Below are 25,993 nucleotides of genomic sequence, written 5' to 3'. Positions count from 1 at the left end.
AAGACAACGCTCGACCACACACCGCCAAATTGACCAGGGAAAAATTGACAGAAATAGGCTGGGAAGTTTTGCCTCACCCACCATATTCCCCTGACCTGTCACCCACTGATTATCACCTATTCAGAGATCTCGACAACAATCTGAGACAAAAATGTTTTCAAGACCGTGACAACCTAATTCACGAACTGACCACTTATTTTTGCAGTAAAAATCAACAGTTTTTTAAGGAAGGAATTTGGGCTTTACCATCTCGTTGGGAGAAGGTTACCGACTGTAACGGTGGATATTTTGATGAATAAAGGTGATTATTTGAAAATATTTATTTATTTATAATTTCCCCCCAAAAAACGACAGGACTTTTTGAATGACCTGGTATATTTATTTTCGTATATAGATAAACATGTGTTGGAAAATATTTTTTTTATTTTAATATTAGTGAATTGAAATTTACTTTATTTAGTACTATTTTCCTAGTCCTATTGATGAGATAAAAACTAGAAGAAAAATTTATAAATACTAAGTTAATTCCTTTATTTCAGCCCATTGATATTAACTCTAATATTACTATATAAAAGGTTGTCATTATTTAAATTTTATTCAAAACAATATTATTGTTATAGGATTTCATACTTAGAAGAACAAGTAGCAGAGTTACTTGAACGTGCCAGAGAATCAAAACCAAAGGCAGTTCCACAAGTGTTCCAAAAAGGAAATCAAGTAGCACTTGTTGCAAACTTACCAGGCTTAGAAAAAACTGAAAACAATTTACCCCAAGCAAAAGCCAGATCACACCATGAAGAAGCAAGATCTGCTAAGTCAGTTGATGTGATCGAAAAACCAAAAAGAAAGAAAGATCTTCCATCTGCTCGAAGTACACATTCTTTGGATGTGGAATGTAGTAGGCAAAGGCATTCAGACCACCTCAGTGGTGAGCCACGGCAAAGGCATATTCGTGAAGCTAGATCTTCCCTATTTAATTTTTTAGATCGTACCAAGTATGATTTTGACTCTGAACCAAATCTTGACTGTAGTTCAGAGAGTTCTCTAAGGCATAAGAAAGATAAAGTGAGACCTGTACCACCCAAGAAGCCCATCAGACTCTCTCTAACTAGAGCGACCAGCCTCCAATCTGTTGAAAACTCTGAGAAGAAATCACTCAAGCGGACACACAAAGGTGAAGCACCACCAGTCCCACCGTTAATAAATGGGCACAGTAAAGGTGTCGCTAAGAATTATAGTATTCTTATAAATGGTCATAAAGATAATCATACCACTAGTCAAACAAATGGTCAGATTAATGTTCAAATAAAGAACCAAAATGGCCATGCAAATACAATAAACGGCAGTCATAGCCATAATCATAACCATAAACATAATCACAGTCACACCATACACTTAACTCAATCAGAGAGCAAATGGTGCTAGGAACACTTGCTAATAAGACTACTGCTTATTTTTGTGATAAACTTTATTTTTTACAAAAGATTTGTAAAGATACTGATAATGAACCAAGCCAAATTATTTTTTTGTAGGTGATTTTAGGTTTAATACTATCATGTTCCTCTTTAAGTATAATATTTACAAGATGTAATAAAATTACAAAACTATACCCTAAAATTTTAATAATGTTAAATTTAAATCATCAAGCTTGAAATATAGCATAAAATAAGATTGAATTTCTTTGTACAGTTACTAAACCATAAAAAATATAATTGTTAATTTTTTTTATCCTCACTTTATATACCTATAGGTCTGTAATTAATGAAGTTTATAAGCTGTACTCCTAACAAATTTTTTAAAAAAATAAATAGGTCCATATATTTAGATTATGAATTAGTAAAATAAGTTTAAATTATTATTAGATTACAAACTTTTATAACTATTGCACTTAAATGTAAATATAATAGATGTCTTGTAACTATATGTAAATATTTTAGTTGTATAGTACAGTTGTACTCAAACATAAGAAAATTTCCTGAAGCTTTTCTACTTTGTAAAGTAGTTAATGCATTAATTTCAGAAAAAAAAATTACAATGATAAATTTGATACCTGTGTTCATTTATTTCATCCTGCATATTCTATTTACACTACTATGTGATGTTCGAAAACTGAGTAATAACTTTTATCTTAAGGTATTGGAATTATCCCACAACCAAAAATTTAGATTATTATGAATAAGAATTACCAGGTTAGATAATTTTATTTTTAATCTTGTAGCAATCATGGTGTATTTCAAAAACAAATTTATTCATTCCAAATTATTGTATTTCTCACATTATATAATATGTATTTATAAAACCAACAAATAAAACAACATTATTTCCATCAAGATATATGAATTAAGATTTATTTTTCTGGGACTTTCACCGTTTTAGTAATTCTATAAAAAGAAAAAAAAAAAAAACGTCATCTACTTTTACATATGAGGTGTTCAGTCTTTTACAACTAAACACCTCATATGTAACATTACATGTTTTACGTGGTAACTGCAACTTTTAAAATGTTGAATTGTTTGTTAATAACAACATTTTACTTCTAAGCAGTAGTCACTTACCACAACTTAATATCAACATTATTATCTCTGAAAAAAATTCCTTGAGATTTTTTTCAACAATTTATGAAATCAGCCTTTAAAAATCTCAATATTTTCAAAAACTGCGATTCATAAAAAATTTCAGCAACCATGTTTAACAACCAGAAGCCTGATATATCAAAAAAAATATTTTTTTTTTACATCATAAATGAGTTTAAAAGTTTTTATACTTAATAACCTAAGTTTAATAACAAAAAACAGAAGGTTTTAGGTGAAAAATTAAACAAAATAATTTTTCTGGGTAAAAAGCTACGTTCTTCTTTCTTGTTGCTAACAATAAATATAGCATCGAATCAGTCCTTAAACCTTTAGGAATGCCAAAATTGAAAAAATATCAATTTATTCAAAGTTAATTCTGTTTTTTCTAATCTTTGAAAGTTTCACAAAATGTTAGTTATCACAGTGATTTTATTTACCTCACATATTATTTTGTTTTAAAACCTCATTTCTAAATTTGGTATTTAATCTGGCTAAAATATTAATTCATAAATGTACATGGAGAACCATCCAAATATTTTCAATATTAATTTTAAAATTACATGGTATAAAATATATGCATAATCAATATTTTTATATTAGTGAACACAAAATATTAAAACAATGCTGGCAAAAGAAATTAGTTAAGAATTTACTGAACTTAATTAAATAAAAGACCCAATAACAGATCACTAAGTGTCTTGGATCAAGGTGAGCTTTATATTAAAACAAAATTATATATCACAGGTAGTTTAATATTATTTAAACCACTCATTAAATCCATTATTTTAAAATCAGTAAGTAGAATCTAATTCTTTGCAGAATATTAAGAATCATTTCTCCAACTAACATGACATTATATTTTTTTATTTTCTGATTCTTTTCATTGGTTATCTAGTATGAGTAAAATATTGAAGCTATTTGGATAAAATGAAATAAATTTCAATTTAAAATAATAAAAAAAACATTGAATCATCCAGCACAGACTTTAACACTAATCAGACTAAAGGCAAGTGAAGAGAATCAGCCTCCAGATATTGAGGAATAGGATTGTAAAAACAGAGGGAATCAGTCTCAAAGAAGCCATTCTCTAAAACCTAGTAGAATATGATCAGAGGGAACCAATTTCCAGACTTTGTTGATACAAACATAGGGGAATCAATCCTGTAGTCCAAGAGCCAGGGCCAAGGGAGGGTATTTATTCATTTCAGGAGAAAGTTTGAATGTCAATTATGAAAGTGGACAGTAAAATTAGACTTGTCTGCCATTTTGAAGCTATGGTTTTCTAAAATTACAGGCAATCATTATTTCAAAGATTTCATTATTTTCAAAGAATAAATATGGTTAATTTTCAGTTAGAACATGATTAAGTTTTGACCTATACTGTATACTAGGGACAGTAAATGCCCTTGATAAGTTGAACGTATTAAACTGACTCAGGTAAATTCTACTGAAAGTTCATTATATTCTACAAAAACCCAAAACCCTTCTCTCATACCCACTGTATAAAATTATTAGGTTTTTTTTTTTTTTTTAAGTAGGTAGTAAATACTTCCAATAGTTCCAGAGATATTGTTTTTTTAAACAAAAAAAAAATTCCAAAACAAAAAAAATTAATATGTTTAAAATTTGTTTTGGGAAATATGGAAACTGCTACACCTATGAAGATAATCATTTTAAGTTACTACAGGGTAGAGTTTACTTACTAGCTTCTATTTGAGTACTAACATGGTAGTATAGTTATATGGTCTATTACCTACTTCTATAGCATTTCAAAACCAAAAGTTTCTTTTTTCAAATAACCAGAAATAGAAATTTGTAAAAACTAAATATAAGGAACTATAAGGTGTACTCATGTCTATAAGTACTCCAAATTTCCTATTAAATTTGAAAATAAGCTTTTTAATTTAACTATGAACGGAAAATGTAAAGAAAATTGCATACCTATATTTAAATTTTGAGTTTTTGAAGTCACTTTGTTCTTAAAACTCTTGATACTTCCCATTTAGCTTTGTTTTGTTAGCCAGTTAAAATTGGGAGGGAAAATCATGGAAGGTTTACCTATGATTTTGAATAGGGGCCCCTGCTAAAATTTGGGGCTCTTCTGACCATCAGAAAACTTGTTATTAGGTCTCATGGAAAATATGTTTGAACAGTCAAATTGTTGGTAATATTTTCTTTAAAACAGCCTGCGCATCCTCCAGTTAGTTTTCTGATTGTGAAACAGGTCCTAGGAACATAAGTTTTATTTATAATCACTGGAGAGCTTGGAGGAACGAGTAAATAAGGGGGTAATTTGCTACGAAAAGTGAAGCCAAGAAATTATGGGCTCGAGGGGGGGAAGGTGGTAGAGGAGTCAGAGCCAATCACCAGCTACCTTCTGTTTCAGTGTAGATTGCAGTGGCGAAGGTTCCTTTTAACCTGAATGTAAACTTGAGCTCTGAGGGCATAATTAATTCCCTTCTTTATGGCTTCACTTGCTCTTTAAAGAAAGGTAGGGTATGCCACCCTCTGATGCGGAGGGACCCCTCTACTTGTTATGATCAGCTTTTCTTTTCTTTTGTTTTCAAACCATACTTAATAAAACTTTATACAAAATAAAAAATAGTAAACTATCAAAATAGGTATATATATAATATTTACGCTATCCTTGTAGTGTTTGGAAGGGTTGGTCTTTAGCCCTTCACATAATTCGTTTTAGTGTAGATGAGATATCCCAGAAGAATGGGTGAGCACAGACCTAAATAAAACTTTATTTACAGCACAAATACAATATATACAATTAAAATAATACATAAGTGTACTGTACACTGCACTACAATATCCTCTTATTGCCAAAAGGCATTTTAAGTTTGGGGATCTATGTCCGCTGCGTGTGGAAGAGAACAATGGGTTCGCCGTCTTCATTTACAATAGTGGGAAGAGACTGCTTAACTTGTTATGAAGATAGACCCGGATTCAGACTACAGAATACCTCAATTTGTTCAATAATATTCTCAGAGTTACCATTATAAGAAGGTAGGTAGTAGGAATGAGATGGGGGCTGGACAGAATAGCTAGGATAAACGAAAGTAACTAAAGGGTCCTCAGTCTTTCAACTTTACCACAACGCTGGAGGTTACCAGTGTTAAAGAAAAATTACGCTAGTAGAGGTCACCAGTCTTAGTATGAGGATCAGCGGGAAAAAATTATTAGAGAAACCATTCCTCAAAACTTGTAGGTAGAAGGAAAGGAAGAGAGAAGGATGTTAAAGTAACAATTCCAAAAATTAGTACTAAGTAGAGACATCCTGGAAGAATCCAGAAGTGGCTCAAAGGGAACTCGATGAGTTACACCCATTTATATTATTTATTTATGTACATGTATACAAGGTAAAATAATTAATTATCTGATCTTCGTCGAAACGTAATGAACTGATGAGCTTCAAACGTCTTTCAGTGGACGTTTGACTGGCTCCCTCCTTCCAGCTATTGCTAGACTCGCGATTATCTGCCGTTAGAGAAACAAATATCGGCATAACATGTGAAAGCTTGTGTGTTCCAGAGAGGCTAACATGGTTTACAAGACGTCGAACTTATATAGAAGTTTTAGTTAACTCATTACGAATATAACTAAATATATATTGGTCTTATATTACTGTTAATATAAGTAATATGTAATAGCTCCGATTTAAACTATTTTCAATAAAAAAAGAAAAACAGACGAAGGAACAGGATATGTAAATATTAGGTATGTTGGTGGTAGGTGATAAAAAGTCATATAAATGGTACCAGATAACTTACAAATTCAATTTTTATTTTAGTATTTTATTAGGTTCTTTTTAATTTAATTCTAACTCAAGCTGTTCTAAACCGACATTCAACGGGTCTGTCACTAATTCAGGCCAGCTTATATTATGGAAGCTAAACTTACCCTAAACTAACCTATTCACTCGATTGCGGGTGTGGACGTTTTCTATAGTTTGGTAAATGTGAAGCAGCACCCTTAGAAATTTATAGAAGGGAGGATCTCTTCGAGTTCTAGTCACTCTTCTTCGGATCCTGAGAGTCTAAGTCCTCACAAAATATTTGTTTTTGGACCCTTCTGTGACCCACTCCCAAATTGCAGTTCCAAGGCTCGAGCTGCCCTGCTGTGGTCCGTGGACCATTGTTTGGGAAACACCGATTGATGGGAAACCCAACTCTGAAATTCAGACAATAAGCGTGTTTGCAGCAGTAGGATGTAATATACTATGCAAATTTCCCTACTGCAAATAATATGATCTATCACCCCATTCTACAATGATCTATCCCCACTGCATAAATATGTAGTCCTTTGTTTGGAGACGCTTTCTCTATTCTATTTTAATGGTCTTAAATTTACTTATTATTTTATTGACTATCACTTCTGGGACGGAATTAGCAGGTCTGGTAATGGACTCAGATCCTTATTTCATATTGATGAAATTCTGCCCCCCCCTTCTAATCCAGTGTTAATTTGGCTTTTAGACATATAGCAATTGTGCTCTGTTTTGAAGCTTTTATTTTTATTTCTATATTAAGATTAAAAAACATTTCAATGATACTAAATTGGGTTGGAAGACAGTAAATGATCTACTTAACGAAATTAAACAAATTTAATTTAATTAATAAAACCACTCTTTCATGAAAATCTATACATGATTCTGAAGATTAGACTATTTTCTTTTTTTTAAATACTGAATGAATAAAAAAAATACAGTGAGAAGTCTTTAAAAATTTTTATTACAAAACTTCTATTATTTAAATTTCCCGGGTTACCGAAGAACATTGGTCTGGATAATAAATGGTTGGTAAATATAATATTCATCTTAATGTGTTGCTATTATTACAATAGGATTTAATGCCCAACATACCGTTTCTCGAATATGAGAAACTAAGTTTTCTTATGCCGGTTCATTATTGATGTTTTCTGAAACTTATATATCCTTCATTGGGCATGTCTCGCGCAGATGCAGACCAAGTTCACCAGCAGCCATATATGAGAGTATTTTTGATGTTCTAAGTAATTTTTTAAGTTTATTTTAAGTGCTACGTTTATTACCACCACTAAATGCTTACACGGAACTGGGTGCAATGATAATAGGATTTACTAAATGTGAGTAGGATTAGGTCTCCTTGGTCTTGACCAATAGAGTTTGATCGATCAAAACCTAAGCAGTATGTGTAAATTAGTTGATACTATAGTTTTTGTGACAGTGAAGGAACGTGTTTAAAGTTGCTAGGTTATAACCTTTACAACGTTATATTACACACATACTAGACTTTGGCGTGTGTGTAAATGTGATATTTATCTGTCATGACTATTTATCCCTTCCAACTTTCAATTTAATGAATTAGTTTACTTCATACTCTGAGTGTTCATTTAATTACCTGTGATAATTAAAAATCTGTAAAATGGAAGAGAATCGGCCATTGTCAGTTATGACCCACTAAACTCTACAATATTTGTATTGTTTGCAGAATAACATTGAGGTATGTATAATGGTATCGGACTTCCAACCCCTCGGGGATCTGGCACCAATGGATATGTGCAGAGGAATTGGGCTAGTGTGAAGAAATCGAAAGATAAAGTTAACTACAGGACTGAAGATGATATTGAAAAAATTGATGCTGCTGGCAATCGGCAGCCCAATAGTGAAATTCTTGATCATGAAAGGAAACGTAAAATAGAAGTGAAATGCATTGAATTAGAAGAAGTTCTGGAACAGCAAGGGTAAGATCTAATTGTTTATTTTTAAAGAAAAATTGTTGCTAACTTCTACTGCATTTATTACTTTTTCTTAAGGTTTTTACTGGCACTACTTCTAGAAATGATATTAGTAATTTTATTGTAATTAAAAATAATTTAAGGAACACTCAGTTTTACTCGATCAATTGTCATATCATTGTTATCAGTAACTAATGTCTAAACTTACTGTTAACATCGTTGATTAATAAATAAGTAGTCTACTTCTACTTTTTTTGTTTCTAATATCCCATTTTGATATTTTTTATGTTCTTATGTATATCTGTTCATTTTTATCAAAGGTCTTTTATTGTATACCATTTTAAGAAAATGTTTTTAAATAGTTTTGAGACAATAAATGACAAGCTCTTTATAGTGTACCACTAAGTGATAAATATTTCATTCTTAGGCTTTGCCATATTGTGCAAGTAGTGTCTTAAGTTTGTATGTCCGAGCGTGTAATGTCTTTTTAGGAAAAGTTTTTCAAATCATTTTGACACAATAGATGACAAGCTCTTTATAGCATTCCACTAAGTGATAAAAAGTTCATTTTCAGTTGATTCGTGCTTTGCTATATTGTGCAAATATTGTTTTAAGTTTTTATGTTAAAGTGTAGGCTCAAATAATCTTATAATTCCAGGGAAAATTGTTAGCACTAATATCTCCTTATTTAAATACTGTACTGTTACTTACATATTAGTTTATCTGCATACACCCTTAGAAGATTATTAGTTTTTTTACAGTTCATTTATTTTTTAAACTTTATTTTGTTATGTATCACAGCTTCAGACAACAGGTTCTTTTAGAGCTTGGTTTTAAGTATGTTTCAAACAGGATTATTCCTGTAAATGTTAATATTTGAAAATTGCGTGCATCAAAATCGTGATATCTGTTCTATGGGCCACATGATTAAAGGTATTTTGATTAAAGTTAAGCATTGGTTAACTGTTGGTGGAATTATTACTGAGGAATGGATAATCCACCTCAACAGAATTTTCTGGCTGCTGTAAAGTAAATCTCTTTGGGCTTTGCCATATACTAGAAGTATATTTAGGTTTAGGAATGAACTAGTCCAAGCTCACCGTCAAAATGACAAAAAATAAAGAGTAATCATAATACTTAATTAAATTTAGTCCAATTTTGAGCATTACATACTTTTCGACCAATGTTGTTATAATGGAATAGCTATGTTATTATAGGCTTATCACAGTAATCATTTTTTACTTTATTAAAAATATATTATAATTCTTAAAAGCATATTTTTTTTTATCATTTAATAAATTCTTGTGTATCTAATTTTTTTAAAATATTTCTGCACCCTTATTTCTACTTCTGTGTTCATTCAAATGGAAACATAAATCAGCTTTTATAATTAATCATTTTATTTGATAATTTGTATTAGTGTGTATTCAATAAATTAAGAAGAACAATTTACATAATGTTATTGATTAATAAGAAACGGATATCTGGTGTAAATAATTAATCAATCCTCCACCAAAGCTCCTTGTTAATTGTTCCCTTTCATTATCAAAGCTGTTTTGCTATCCTGTGTTCAGGGTTTTCTAATTGAATATATTAGTGTGAGTAACTTTGCACATAGTTCTTTCAATAATTTTGTGTCGTAGTGTTTTATATTATATTTCTTACATCCAGATAAGTTAACCTTAAACCCACATAGGTTTACCTTATTCCTTTATTTATTGATTTTGTCTCGTGTATAGTTACCTCCAGGATGAGATTGATGCGAAGGTTGCTGCCTATCGGACGATGCTTATGGAAAATGATTCTAAGCTTGAAGATCAACCAAGAGATGAATATGGCAGGATAATGTGAGTGTTTCTTCTTTATTTTAATTAATTAAGTTGCCTTTACCCATTTTATTACAAATATTTCATTACTGTAAAATTTAAATTCTAATGTTTTTCTTCTTGATTCCATTGAATCCTCTTGTAGGTCAAGTCATAATTTTTCTATAAGTCTAGTATTGATTTCATAAGTTATTGATGACTAAATGTCCATAGTAACTGGGAGTAGGTAATTACCTGAAAATTGTTTAAAATAATCATAAGTTTTGTTTAATGTTTGGTATTCTATCTTTTGAAAAAATTATTTTAATAAAATATTTTTACATTATTTGTGTTAAGAAAGTAGCTAGATCATTATTTTCAATTCAGAACAATTTCACTATAATTTTAACACAACTTATCTTCATACTCCAAGTCATCCTTGAACTGAGCTCTCACACAGCCGTAACCTTTGACTATTCTAATGTTTAAGGCCATTAGTCATTGTTTGCCCAGCGTTTTAGTTTAAATCATGACGGTAAACTTAATTAAGACCATATTATTAGTGAAAATCCAAAAACATTTTAATTCAATATTTTTTTTTAAATGATTAATTTATTTTTTATTATTATTAATTTATGATTAATTCACAAAAAACAATTAATCCAAAAACTCATGGTCTAAAATGGATAGTTCATTATTAACCCTTATTTTTATTCTTAATATTTTTATCTTCTTAGCCATAAATCATGGTTATAGCTAAGTTAAAGACCCTCTACACTTGGAGCTATTTAAAAGAAACTGCTCAATATTTGAATTACTAACCTTTCAGCAGTGGTAAAAATCTATTTAATTGAAAGGAGACATGTTGTTACTGGTTACTGACTCATAGGTAGTCACCAGCATCTCAATATGTCATCACTAGGAACTTCAATAAAGGAAAAAGTATTCAGCTATATTCAACTTCAAACTTTCAGGGTACAAATGAAAGAGTCTGGACCAGATGTCTCGTTTTTGGACCAACTAACTTCTCCTACTCCATAGAAGTCCATATCCCGCTTCCTTAACACTCTCCTCCCAGGAAATGCGCGGTCTTCCTCTTGGCCTTCTTCCCTCCACCCGAGTCTCATATGGCTTCTTGGCAGTTCTTTCCTGGTCCATACTAAGAAGTTGTCCGAACCACCTTAGCTTGTGCTCCTCGAGGCTAATGCCAAATAAAATTTTTTAATTTAAATTTAAAATAAGTGCCATTTCAAGATCAGAGATGCTTGAGAAGTAAGAATAGTTAGTTAAGTAATTTCTGAAGGTTTACAGGAGAATATTAGTTTACTTTAATGTTAATCCTCTCTCACTTTTATAGATTATTTTGAAATTATATATTATTTTATAAAATTTAGGAATGAACTTTTGCTGTAACAATTCTTTAGTGATTAATTTTTTTTTTCAATTTACGGATGAATATATAAAGATCTTCGTATTATTTATCTTCTGGAACAACAATAATAATGATGCTCATCACAACAATAATTGATAATTAAACAATTAAATGATGTTCTTCCTTCCAGGAGACAAGTTTCTAACTATTGATTTTAATAATTTTTGAAAGTATGAATCAGTCACAGTGCATTAGTAACCAATTATGTGTATGAATTAAAAACTATTTTGTTCCTTGTTAGTAGCTCTGGTTATCGACGGCCTAACCAGTTGTTTAGTTGAATATCTTCTCTAGTAATGTCATTATTCATTTGCTCTTGTTTTATAAGTCTTATATGAAGTGTTATTTCTATCATTTTGTAACTGATGAGTTCATTGCTGATAAACACGTAAGTAACATTATTATTAATGAGAAATTGGTAACCCATTGACTTTGATCCATATACCCTGGAAAATCTACTTTTAGGGTAGGTTTATTGCTTTATTTTCTTTAGCCACTGAATGACTAATGCATAGATTATCGTGTGTTGGATGATAATAATCATTTCAGGATTTTATATTCAGGTCTTCATATTTTACTAAATTTTTTCTTTTTCTTTTTCATTTATTATTCAAAAATTGGTTAGTTAAAATGTTGTAGGTTCTTTCTCGAGTTTTGACAAAGCATTTTTGGCCTGATATTCCTGATGCAATGTCTAAGTGATCTATTTGAAAATTTCTGAGAGCATTAGGTTTAATTATCGTTTTAGAGGTGTTTAAAATATCTAATTTTAATGTACGCCTTTGATTATTTTCTATTTCTTTCTTACTAAGGTAAGGAAAGTATTGTGATTGGGTTAAATTTTTGTTGCAGACAAATTTTTACAACAGAGTTGTTTTCTTGGGGTACTTATGAACATGGTTTGTTTACCACATCCTACTATCTGTTCACTTATACATTTTGTTCATAAGTTTAACTTCTAATGATAATCATATTATTCTTTGAGTTGTTGGTTATGAAACCATTTGAAATACATGTTTATTTGGAAAGATAGGCTTTGTAACAGTTTCTGTATTGATTGAGTTATCATAAGCCCTAAATTTGTGATAAAATAAAATCCTACAATTCCATTACTGTTTCTTATAATGTCTTTTTAAGGCTTCTTATTGTTAGTCAAGAAAAGTGGTCTAAATTCTTTCAATTATCACTCTTGGTGTGGACATAATTTGGAAAAATATCGTGCCCTTGTGCATATTTTTCTTAATAGTTCATATGTATATGTTTAATAATTATACTTTTTTATGATTTGTTATACGGAAAAATTAACCTTTATGATTTGTGTGATCCCTTGCATAAGGCTCTCTTATTCTTCAGTTAATTCCACACATTATTATTAGAATCAACATTATAAAATAAAGATATAACAGTGAAATGCATTGGAGTGACAATATTTATAATAACAAATACAATGTAACCTTGAAATCGTTATAAAGAAAAAAAATCAATTAATAATACAATATATTTAACAATATTCATTTTGAAATTTCATATTTGATCTAAAATATAAAAAATTGGAGATGAAATAAAAAAAAAAATTGGGAGGGATCAACTTGAGGCTCTCTTTTTCTTCAGTTAATTCCACATACTATTAGCAGAATCAAAATTGTAAAATAAACATATAACAGTGAAATGTATTAGAGTGGCAAGATTTATTAGAGCAAATACAATGTAATCTAGAAATTGTTAAAAAGAAGAAAAAAATTAATAATACAATATATTTAATAATATTCATTGTGAAATTCCCTATTTGATCTAAAATATTAAAAATTGGAGATGAAATAAAAAAAAAAATTATTAGGGAACAACATGATTTATCAATTTAAGGATGAAATACACTGTTTGAAAACTATAAGTCTACTGAAGTTGTTGCTTCTTGGAATAGAAACGAACTATTCCTGTCATGGATGAAGAGATAGAACCAAAAATCATTTGAAATTTGGTTTTACTTTTAAAAAAAAATCTGATACTCATCTAAAATATAATTAATAATTTATACATAATTAATAATTTATTATTTGTTAATTATGAATCAGCACTAATAACACACACTCATACTTATTAGGGGTTAGAGAGACAAGGCGATACTGAGAATAATATTGAAATTTTTAAAGAAATAGCAATTTAAAAAAGTGAAAGATTTGTGGTATTTTTTATTTTATGGAAAACAAGAATTCAATTATTACTTAATTGACGAGTTCCAATTTTCAATTGAAGTTCTTTGAATTACAGTTGAATTCAAATATAGTATTTTATTTAAAAAGGCTTTAATAGGCAAAACCTTTTTACAGGTTTTCAAATATAGCAGCCTGATTTAATTAAAATATGTGTTTATTTAATAGACATCAATCAAAATGTTAAAAAAACTAGCAATAAAAATAAAGTTGTTTACAATAGATATTTCTTTATTTGTATTCAATTTTTGTGTAATTAAATACTTAGTTTATTAATAATTTTAATTTAATTCAATTTTCTTAGTGTTTTTTCTTTGAGCTCAAAACATTGTGTGACATTAGCAATGTCTTTGATAGTCTAATGAGTATTGTTAGGAATTGTGATTGTGACTACTGTTTTTATTGCTGTAAAACTATTGCCAATTTTATGCAATGCTTAAAGGCGGCAATAAAAACAATCATTTAGTGCAAACCTTTGAGATTCAATTTCATTCAGTTTATCAGTAACAAGTGTAGATAAGTGCATGATAAGAAGTGCCTGTCACAAATAGTGACTGTAATGTTATACCTGTTATGTTAACTAGAATATTTAATTTTTGTAACTATATAATTGCTTAATATATTTCATTTTATTATTGTGGGCCAATTGTTTTACATAATTTAAACCTTATGCAATTAAAAAAAGAATTAAATCTCCTGTTCTTTTATTGTTTCCATTGTTGAACATTTCTTTTCTGTATTTTTCATATGATAGGTATTTAAATTAAAGAAAGAAAAAGTAATTCAAAATTATAATTAATTTTAGTTATGTTATATTACTTCACTCGGCAAAGTGCATTAGGCAAGGGCACAGCAAATTACATACATCAGTTTTTATGATTAATTTTCATCTTCATTTTTTTGTATATAAGTTGTTGATTAAAAATTCATTGAAATCATATATTATATATATAAAGAGAACACGAACAAATGGAATTACATGAGTTATTTTGGGTATGGTGATATTCAAAATATTGAGATGTAGACCTAATGATGACGGCCATATACTTACTAGGTGATATGACAGATGCATACTATGCCAGATGTAGGCATTAAACAGAATGTACAGGCAGTACAGAAAGTGCGATGCACCTCTATATTAAAAATCATTGTTGAATTTCCAATATAAAAATTTATTCTTTCAGAAAAAAAATTATTAAAAATAATTATATAATGCTTCATACTTAATAATTATATCTCAAATAAATACAGATTTGCTAAAGATTCCTGATTTCTTAAAATGACTATCTTAGTACCCATTTTTATAATATAGCTAATTTCAGTTCCTCTGTTGATTTTTTTCTCCTTTTTTTTCATTATATTATCACTTTTCAGGGTGTCTTGGAAATGTGAATTAAAAATGTTCTGGGAATAAATAGACGAAGTAAATGGTCATAACTTATCAATCTTCGAAAGCTGACCATGTTGGTCCAACTAACTTTTTATCTCAGACTCTTAAAAACAATGGAAATTTTTTTTTTTTTTTAATATTTATTTATTGATATTTACAACTGTACATTATGGTACATTTAGTAAATCTGATCTAAGTTAAATTGGAGTGTTACAGGCGTGTAGAGAAACTACCCATTGGTAGCACTCTAATGACATTTTACATTAGCTGGTCTTGTGGCCATCTTTATTTCAGGCGCCTCGGAGGATTGTCAGGAATGGAAGAGGATGCAAGATTAGAAACTAGGGGGTTTGAGTGGTTAGAGAGTTTATAATGAAAGGAGTGATATCTGGTTCGGGCTAGATTGGTTATATATGGAACATTAAGGTCTTTATGTATGATTTTATTTGTGACAAAGTAAGGAGCATTGAGGATTTTACGAAGGATTTAGGATTGTAAGGATTGAATACAAGAGGAATTCGAAGGTTTAGTGGAGCCCCAAAGCTCAACTCCATATGTCCAGATTGGCCTTATTACAGTCATGTAGATCACCCTTTTGTAATGTGTTGGAAGTTTAGACCGTTTGTCTAGTAAGTGCTGTAATAGTCGAAATCGACATGCAGTTTCCTGTCTTTTCAGCCTGATGTGAGGATTCCAGGTTAATCGTTTGTCCAAATGTAGTCCAAGGTAGCGGATCTGTTATTGGATTCATGATATCTTACTGACACAAAAACCAAGTTGTATTCTATACTATTTATGGGGGAGGGAGGGTGGGGAGTGGAGTGGTCTTTTACTGGTAGTTATTTCTTTTTAGTAGTTATTTTTATATAATTATTTATTTTGAAATTGGAATAATATTCTCTAAAGTAACCGTTTAACAGTTATTTTAATATCACTACCCCCTACTTATAACATACCACATGGGCAGTTAGATTACTGCCTAGGTAGTCCATGTTTTAAATAAAAATGTTCTGTCTATTATTAGTATCTTTACCTAGGACAAAAGGTCATTGTTCTATGGAATTTCAATTTTATTGCTTTGAAATAGTTGGCATTCCTGAATCCTACCTCTCTTGAGTAAGACATTATCTTAGAGATTCAATATTATTGCCAGCCATGTAGCATTAGTAATTATAATTTAGGTAATTAAAACACTTTTTTTTTATCGTTACCTGAAAATATGACTACTTTTAATTTGTTTCGAAATCTCGTTCCCATGTAATATCAAAAAGGCGAAGAATATTTAGTCAATATTTATAATTTCGACGACCTAAAAATGATATGAATTTATTAATTTATTGTGATAGTGTTCTAATATCAAACTCAAATGCCTTCAGTATCGTGTCGGATTGAGAATTTAACTGAGCAGTATGAATTGAACTCTCAGTTTTTACTTTAGTGTAATATCTTTAGCAAAAGTGATTTAAAAGTTAATGATTTCGAAATTCCGACGGTGATAATTCGTGGTATAGGGAGGGGACTAGTCGTGTTTTAAAGATTTCAATGTGGGCATTGATTCTAGGTCTTTTGTTTTATATCATAATTTTCTATATAGCTAATAAAGTGCCGCCAGACGCATAGGCACACTGTTATTTTTTGGATAACCTGACTACTACAGAAATAGCCACGGATGCTGTGGATCACTTAGTTGTTTAGAACTGAATGTTCTAGGTATCTAGTCATAAACTCAGAAACAATTATACGCCGGAAACGGATAATCTTGATGATATTGCAAATAAAAGTAGCTTAGTTGAATTATATATTCTACGTGTTCAGTGTAATTTAAAATAAATAACGATTTTCCGTGAAATTTGACGTAGAACAGAATTATGGATTAAAAAATTGGCGTTCTCATTTATAAAAACGATGTTAGTGAGGATTGCTTACATTTGCGAATAGTCAATTCTCCCATTTTAAATATGTCAGCAGTAGTATAATTTGAGGAAAATTTTGCAGCCACCATCTTTAGATATTCTATTTAAATTACTAAAATATATTCTAAAGAACCTTTAGGCAAGAGCAATCATATTTATTGTGTATTACAGATTACAAATAGAAAAAAATCATGAAATAAAATGGTTCAAACTTTTACAAGATATTATAATTTATTGTGAAATTTTGCCGTCGTCTTAAAGTGTCGCCAGGAGTGGGCTTCTCTCTTTTCCCTACTTCGCTACGCCACTGTATGTATGTTACTTTTAGGATTGAACACTGATAATTTCTGTAGCGAAAGTAGCAGATTAAATTTACGAAACTTTAATCTATACTATGCCTTCAACTTCTCTCAAACTTTATTCTAGACTATGCCTTCAACTTTCCTCGAAGTTTTTGTAGACTATACCTTTTACTTCCCCCAAATTTTAGACCACATTTGACTAGCCGTTTTCGAAATGCACGTGTGTCAAGAAAATTATATCTGCACGTGTGGAAGAAAAAGTAGTATTTATGTGGTATCTGATAAATTGATGATAAAGTATTTTTGTGCGAATCTTCCGCTTTTCTCCAAATTTAGGCCGAATCGCACGATCCCTTTTCGAAATAGATCTGGACTTGCATAAGTAAAAGTACTGGAATGGAAAAAATAATGTGGGATGAACTAGATAGTAGGACTATCGCTGAAAATTTAATCCCACACTGGTTTAAAGAGTTACTTTTGCAACTGGGGAAGTGAGCGTCTCCTTTGTTACTTCATGTCTGCAACTTTGATTCCCCACTGGACGGGTTCATTTTTATTCGTGGTGGTCCCGCGGAATGAAAACTCCACCCTCACTCAGATTGCAATAGGTTGATTACCTATCGGATAACCGTTCTCTTTCATTATTTTCACTTACAAATGCTAAAAACCCCTTTCTGGGGTTTTTTACAGCTTTATTTCAACAACGGCTCGTCCGATAGATATCCTCAAACGGTAAATCATAATAAATGATATTAAAATATAGATAATTACTTACCAATGGAAATTTCCGGAGATATTTTTTCAGAAGAAAATAAGATGATGCAAGTGCGAAAATTTAATGTTTGTTAACTGAAATATTTATGTTGATATCGTGTTGTAGTTCTTTAATGTTATGTATTAATTCCTGATCATATTATAAATCAAGAAAGTGATGACTCAATAGCATTTTTCTCATTAATTTAGCGAATGCAATTAATATCAAGAATTTTATATTTACTTATATTAAAAACTCTTATCCGTAATAGTTCTAACCACATTGTTAGGGATAAACGAGGCTGTAATGTATGATAAACAACACTGGATATCGTTTATAGCGACCTCCCAGGAATCAGACATATTAGGTCACTATAGCCGATCGTCGTCATTATCGATCACAAATCATGTAAATGTGAATAGGTATTTAAAAAAAATCAATTTTTGCTACCAAACACGAATAAATAGCTTTATATGGATGTTGATTTACAATTTTTTTTTTTTTTTTAATATTGAACATACCTGGTAATTCTGCATAGATTCATGGGAAAAAATGAGGTTCCTCCTCTGCATCAAATTCATCTAGTTCTTGTAATTGTTCCTCACTTTGATTTCTCGTCACACCATAAAGTTCAAAACTCAGAGAGGGAAATATCGCGGCTTCTTTGGATTTGAAACCATTACAGAAATAGCTCACCGATTTCTTCAAGGGTAGGTTAACGGTGTTTCTTGAATTTTAAGGAATCCCCTTTTCTACAAGATCACGAATCAAGGTTCTATGTTTCCAAATCGAAGATATGGTGAAGTGACTTTCATTCAATGTCTAAGCCGAGCTAGTCTCATTATTTTCATTAACGAATAAATTGTGAAACTTCTTAAAATAAAAAAGTAAAAGAAAGTTTTATAAGTTATGATGCCAATTACTCCCTGTGTGAATGAATCTCCGCTCCCTTCAAAACATGGTTTTAAAGTTGAAGAAACACAAATGTTTTTATAGTTGGATGAGTCGTTTTAGCCGACCAATCGTTATAAATGTGGAGGCTATATCCGTTAATAAATATATTAGTAAGGTTCTCCAAAATATACAATAGCTTGGAAATATTTGATATATATAAGTAAGGCGTAGATATATCCGAGGTCGTTATAAAGGATATCTGGCGTATTTAAGTTCTTACTGGATTGAACGTTAAAATTATATTTCATGCATCATATCTGTGATTGTCTTTACCATGCTGTGTTAATAAATTGTTACTTTTGTTTTAAAAACTGGTTTACCAAAAGAAATAAACAATAATGTTGAGGCTTATGTTTTCTTTGAATACTTTTAGCCTCGGTACCAACTTAGTGCCTCGAAATCTGCCGATATGAATCCAAGGACTAAGATGTATGTGTACAGAAGATATGAAGCCTGGAGCTTATACCCTCCGGATTTGGCGGCATTGAATAGGCGTCGGTGGCAATGGGAAGATGGGGGCGGTCCGGTGCTGCGCGGTTCCCGTTTACCCAATCGACCCCTCAGTTCGGGGCCACCCTCGCTGTGCTTAGGGCCCCCGGCCCTCCTCAGTGCCTCGTCGGTACAACCAAGTCTTCCAATACTAGTCTTCCAAATATACATTTATATATATATTTAGCAGATATTTTTATATATTAGATTAAGTTAGCAAGTTACGGTGACAATAATGTACCAAGAAATGGGATGTAAGAAAGGGTCGGAGAAGCGTTCGCTATGGGGGCTGGCGCTACGGGACGTGTGGGGTCAGGAAGTGCTGACCAGAAGTTGCTGTCCTTGTAGGGCTATATCCTTAGCGGAGTTGAGGGTCTGCCTCCTCCCGTCCTACAGGAGGTCCAGGATGCGCTCTGTCGTCAGGTAAAGGATAGTCATCAGTGAAGGTTATATTTACTTCTCTTCTTACCTTGTATCTTGTTTATATTCTTAGGATATTACTTAAGCCTCTAGTATATTCCATTATCTCTAGTTTGCAATTACTAATGATTTAGAGATCTCATTGATTGTTCGTCTGTTTAAATTAATCGCCTAACGTCAGGAAAGTGTATACACTGACTATTGCTTTTTTTTTCCAGTTATTGTCATTTTTATTGGGTTAACCATTAGAGCAGATAATATCTATATTAAAACGTGATTCTATCATAACCCAAATAAAAATTATGTTAGCTACTTCGGTCTCTAGTTGAATTATTGCCTTGAAAGACCCCAGCTTTCACTGGGTCAAGACCACTTTTTTCATGTGTACTTTAGTCTTTATCCATGTTGAGATAATGAATGAACGCCAGGCGCCCAGACACACTATTATAATTGAGATAACCTAACAACCTGAGAAATAGCCACTGTCGCTGTGGATTACTGTTACAGGTTGTTTAGAATTGAATGTACAAGGTATCTAGTCATTAACTCTGAAGACATTATGCGCTAGGAATCGCTAATCTTAATAATAATTAAGTTATTCTATTATAACCCAGATAAAAAGTATGATTCCTACTTTGACCTCTAGTTGAAGTCCATCTCGGTGGGCTCTTCCACTGAGTCCATCCATGTATACTTTAGTTCATGTCCACGAAATTCGAACCCATTATTTCCATATAGGAATATCATTTCTGTTTTTGCTGGCAAGTTCTTAACCATCTCGCTAATCAATGTGGTTTTAGTAGGTATGTTTTATTTATTTATTCCACAGAACTAGCTCCAAATTTAGGCCTCTATATGTTATTTATCATAAATTATTGCCATTTTTAAAAAATAAAATTGTTGAATGCTTCTTCTATTTACGAAAGCATGGTTCTTATCAACTTGAAGACTGAGTTGATCTATTTTTGTATATTTACTGTTTCGAATTAGTGGTAATATTTTATTTCAAAATCCATCCTTATTTATTAATTTAAATATTCCTGCTTGCATATATTAAACGATGAATGATGTATCTCCAGCGAGATCAAATTTCTGTTGTTGATCACTAAATAAAGTAAAATTCGACGAAAATCAGCCTTAGTATGCAATAGATATACAACAAAATAGAAATGTTTTATTTGTATGCCTTATTAACGGGACATGATGTTCAAGGGCTCTACCTTTAAGCTTTTTAGTGGAAACCTGTTAGTACAAGAGCCGGGAAGAAAAAAAAGGCAGATATAGATTTCTCAAAATAAATTAACTAGCTACTAATCTTTCAGTAGATTTTTATGAAATATTGCTTTTTAAAATGATATATTTCGAGAACTATTGAACGTAAATAGCACTATTAGGGCTTACAGTTTAGCTGATTGACTATACTTTCAATGATGTTCTCTTAGATTTTCTATTGTTGTTGGTAGTTTTAAAGATATAGAGCTCCGAATGAAAAATTAATTATTTTTAACGTTTTTAAAAAGCCGCCATTTTTTATTCCCCCTACGTATACTTAGCAGACTCATCAATTTAGACTAGTAACTAAACATAGTTTTCATTGAAGTAATCAAAAATTGGGGTGAGATAACTGACTTTTTCTCCTCTTGGGCTCGGGGATTGTATGTTATATTATATCACAAATTTGTTGGTTTAAATTCATTTTTTTTTTCAGCCTGTTGATAGATTGCGGTAATGGAACTTTTTGATAAATAATCTTTAATAAGATTTATTGAGTAAAAATTTGACGGTCGAGCGTGATTTTAGCGAAATAGCCTCCTTGCACAAACGTTGGTCTAGCTGTAATTATTTTCTTAGTACTGCAACTCCGATCCTTCATGGGTTGTGTATATATTTTTAAAGATTTTTATAGTTGATCGTGATATCTCATACGATTGATTTTTTTTTTCATTGTTCTTGTGTAAACTTTATTATATTACTTCTTTTTCTTTTGTTTACTCTTTATTGTATTAAGTAAAGAAATAGGTACTTAAATATTCATTGTTATGCGCAAAACCGTAGAATGGTTATAAATAAAGCTACGGTCATATATTGCTCATATGATGAAAGAAACACAACTCCCAATTTAGATGGTAATCCCCATCATCTCATCATCTCCAAGCTCAGCCAGTTTCCAATAGACTACAGGTCTACCAGCAACATGTGTTACAGGAAACTCTAACTTCTACATCAAACTTAGTCTGTTTCCAACAACTGTTTTCACACACACAAAAAAATTATGTGTTGTATCCCATTCATTTCTGATGAGTAGTAGTATGTTTATTTCATTTTTAATATATCTTTTTTTTTTAAATATTTTTTACTCCGAATTTTTATTACTTTTAAAACTCGTTCTTAAAAGTAATCTTAGATGTTCTCATTTTTTTGTTTATTTCTCAACTGAGGTGGTAGCTGGAAAAAATGAGTGTTCTAGGTCAAAAGTGCTATTTTCCTTCATTTAAGCCACCCATCTCTTCACCCACCCTCAACCAGCAACCCCTACTCTCCATCATTAAACATTTGTTGATTTTTTAAAAATATATTTTTTTTTTTCGGCCAAGACTCCCATTGGAGGAGTCCTATACTGCAAAGAATTTTTTAAACTGTGTACTATTTATATTTAAAGTAAATTCAGCATTTAATTGTAATTATAATGAGAATAATCCGATATCGAAGATATAAACATTATTTTCAACAATTCACCTTCCATATTCATATTTCCATTTACACCTAAAATAGAAAAAATTATTTTCATAATTGGGGGTTTACACATGAAAATAAAAGTTTGTTTGGTGGAAATGTTTTTCCGATAATTGTATTCCTTGTAGATTTTCGGAATGAAGTGTTTACATGGTTCATATTAAATTACGATTTGTGGCAGTTTTCCTGCATGATGTGCATTTAATAATGGACGAACAAAAGCCGGTAGAAATTAAAAAACCTTTCTTACTTTTGTGCAGAAAAAAAAAATAGGTCTTACAGGAAAGGTTCATTTTTATATAAACGAATTGAGGCATGGAAATGGCAAAGACTGTGCCAGAAATACATAAAATGAAATTTTGAACGAATGGCAGTCTTTTTGCTTTATTAAGGAGACAGATACATTATATTATGGAAATAGTAATTCTACTTTTTATTAGCAGATTATTATGATGTTAACTAATTCACCGAAGTTTAATCTTTTTTATACTTTATCCTGGGAAAATAAAATAATACAAAATTAAAAAATCTCGACGTAATGTGTTTCACTTGTAAGTCAACGATATCTAAAAATATAATTGATTAGCCCATTTAATCGACTTAAGTATAATAGCCTGTAATTGAAAATTTTAAACTTGGATAAATCAAATCAAGGCCTTCTTGATACAAATATGTTAGGGGTCTAAATGTTTGAGAAAAAAAAAGAAAGTTTTGTTTTAAATCAATTAACTATTCTCAAATAAGAAATTAATATATAATGCATTAATGAACTAATTAAAATCTATAATGATTCTATACGTCTATAGTTTTGAAATCTGAAAATGTCAAGTTCCAGTCTCTCCGATGTGGAAGTATTTGTCATTTGGAGATGGTGAAGGAATTATTGGAGGGATTTTCTTCAGTATGAGCCCTTTGTGGCAGAAGCCGCTTACTTCAAGTGGTCTTTAGGTGCTATGAGGATTCTAGCCCTGCAAAGGGAAGCTTATGAGCTTTACCAGTCACAGATTTCTTTTTGTATCTTTTTCAAAGGGGTTGTTCTAATATCTGTTCCTAGATTTGAAACTTTACAGAGATTAAGATTGAAAATTCGTTTTCAGGTCATGACTTCATGATGTTAATTCTTAGCTCAAAATATGCATCTTGATTGGTAAGTCATTCATTCCTGTAGTTTTGTTTTATTTATAACGGCATTTATTTCCGAAATTTATAGTTTTAAGATTTTTTTTCGTATAAAGCCTTCTGTTGACCAGGATTCGACGGAATTTCTTCCGAAAAATTAAAGGATAACAATTTATCAGAAAACGTATAATTTAAATGTTTTTTTTAAATTCTACTGATATATCCTAAAAAACCTTCTTTTTTTTTTTAAATTATTCCTTAACATTTATAATTGTATTTCTCACATCACACTGGTCTTCAAGGAATAGGTTGTGGACAAACTGATAGTGGGTGGGCATAAATAAAGCCTAATGGAACCAGCTCTACCCGTTTCAAAACATTCACCTTATCTAGTTGAATAATTAAAAAACCGCCGAGCCCCTCATTCAGTCTTCACATTCTTACAAAAAGGAATCGGAAAGAACTAACGTAGCAACATGTGATAAGTATCCCGTGACAACCATGATGGCGTTGTGGAGAAGCATAATAATGTTCGACCCGTGCCTAATTCGTGCGCTATCTAAAAATTGGTTCATTTTTGGGATTTAAAAAAACCATCTGTCCGTGCTTATATAACAATATTTTGGGTTAAAGACATATATTCACTAAATCATAGAAATATATTAACTAATTCGTAGATTTTACTTCTCAAATTACACAGTGACGTTGCAAAAATGTTGATAACAATGTGAGCTCAAAATCTACAAAAATACTGTATTAAAATATGTTTAGTCTGTTCGTTTATAAACATATAACTTTTTTTTCAACGAATGGCTTATTAAGTTACATTGTTAAACATCCATTTATTTACGGCCTAACTGTGAGCCCGCGTCAACGGGTACAATTCAGGGTTTATATGTAAGTTTATGGATAGCTGAATCTTTACTGTAAAGTGTGACAACGTAATTACTTATTACTTAGTGATTGTCGTTATAAAGTATGCAGGTTAATTTTGATTGTTGAATAGAATTTTTTGATAATATTGTATTGTTTATATTTCGAATGAATTAAAGAGAAGAAGGAAAAATATCTAATTAATATATATTTATTTTAAAAAAAGTTATAACATTTAACGAAAATCTTCGATCAAATTTTAAAATTTTACATTCGGCATTTCAGAAATTTAGTAAGATATTGATTTTGGAGTACAAACAACAATAAAATAAACGGTAAGTAGTTTTCATTAGGTTTTGATAGATTGGATGAGTTTGCAAATTTCTTCTAAGAAGGTTTGGCAGCATTCGCAAAACCTAATACTCTCTAATTGTTTTCTGCGATGTATGTGTACCCTTAGAATTGAAAATTTTCACTAACATTTCACGTTTTAGACATTAAGAAACAAATTTGATTTCATGTCTATTTGTATATTGTAACATTTCTGTTCGGGCTTGAACAAAAAGGTTTGCAAGCTCTCTTTTTGCTATTATTTATTCATGAGCCATGCGGTACCGCCCTTAGCGACCAGCTGGGCTTAATAAGAATTAATTGTGATATAGTCCCCCCCCCTACATTCATCCCCTATGGCGTGGGGTCAGGCATGCAACTGTGCTGAGACTTTGTTGTTAGTGACAGCCGGACCTGCCATGTTGCTGGAGAGAGCTTCTTTAGAGAGGTTTCCTTATATCCCTTCTTCCCCCGAATCTCCAGCATCTAGCTCATTTCTCTTGTAAGTTGGCTGCACTAAGTTATTTAGATAGGACTTATTCATTAACTTTTTAAGCATAATTTTATATCATTATAAATATGTAATGATAGCGAAACACTTTTTTATTTTTTGTAACTTACTGTTCTAATAAATATTTAATTTGAATTATCAACCATTAAGTAATAATTTGTTGTGTTTTTTTTTTTACATTAAATTACTGATTAATTGTCATTTAATGATTATAGATTGGTTTACTTACTTCAAAAACAATTTACTCTTCATTGTTCCAATTTTACGATTTGTTTTATGACCAACCTTGATCGTGTTTACTTGAATTTTAACTCTTAAGTAATCACTAGGTGGTGATATTTTTCATTGTAGAAGCATTTTAGTTTTTTTTTTTTCAATATGATCCATACGAGTAGCGTTTTGCTTTGGAATTTAATTCTGTCATAATTATGGATGATGGACAGTCGAATGTATATGGCATA

At 30.8% G+C, this 25,993-nt stretch overlaps 2 protein-coding genes across 8 annotated transcripts in view; both read left to right on the top strand.

Moving 5' to 3' along the window:
* Positions 1-1,915, top strand: part of sprt (PDZ domain-containing protein sprite) — a 149,926-nt gene extending 148,011 nt beyond the window's left edge. Inside the window, exon 10 of one of the 2 annotated variants that reach the window (XM_014428270.3) lies at positions 621-1,915. In XM_014428270.3, coding sequence (XP_014283756.1) covers positions 621-1,425 — 805 coding nt within the window. In that variant the 3' untranslated portion in view covers positions 1,426-1,915. The remainder of the gene's footprint in view (positions 1-620) is intronic. The other variant, XM_014428271.3, reaches the window with a different exon arrangement.
* Positions 1,916-7,287: 5,372 nt separating this feature from the next.
* The window catches only part of Srrm234 (Serine-arginine repetitive matrix 2/3/4), a 49,402-nt gene continuing 30,696 nt past the window's right edge, over positions 7,288-25,993 (top strand). Inside the window, exons 1-3 of one of the 6 annotated variants that reach the window (XM_014428262.3) lie at positions 7,288-7,376; positions 8,051-8,303; positions 10,037-10,144. In XM_014428262.3, the coding sequence (XP_014283748.1) occupies positions 8,065-8,303; positions 10,037-10,144 (347 nt within the window). In that variant the 5' untranslated portion in view covers positions 7,288-7,376; positions 8,051-8,064. The other 5 variants (XM_014428263.3, XM_014428259.3, XM_014428264.3 and 2 more) reach the window with 5 other exon arrangements.

This window comes from Halyomorpha halys, unplaced genomic scaffold (assembly GCF_000696795.3).
Source record: "Halyomorpha halys isolate HHAL.00 unplaced genomic scaffold, Hhal_1.1 Scaffold708.1, whole genome shotgun sequence".
In the NCBI taxonomy this organism is placed as follows: Eukaryota; Metazoa; Arthropoda; class Insecta; order Hemiptera; family Pentatomidae; genus Halyomorpha; species Halyomorpha halys.
Note: the sequence above shows the minus strand (reverse complement) of the source record. Positions and strands in the feature narration are given on the sequence as shown.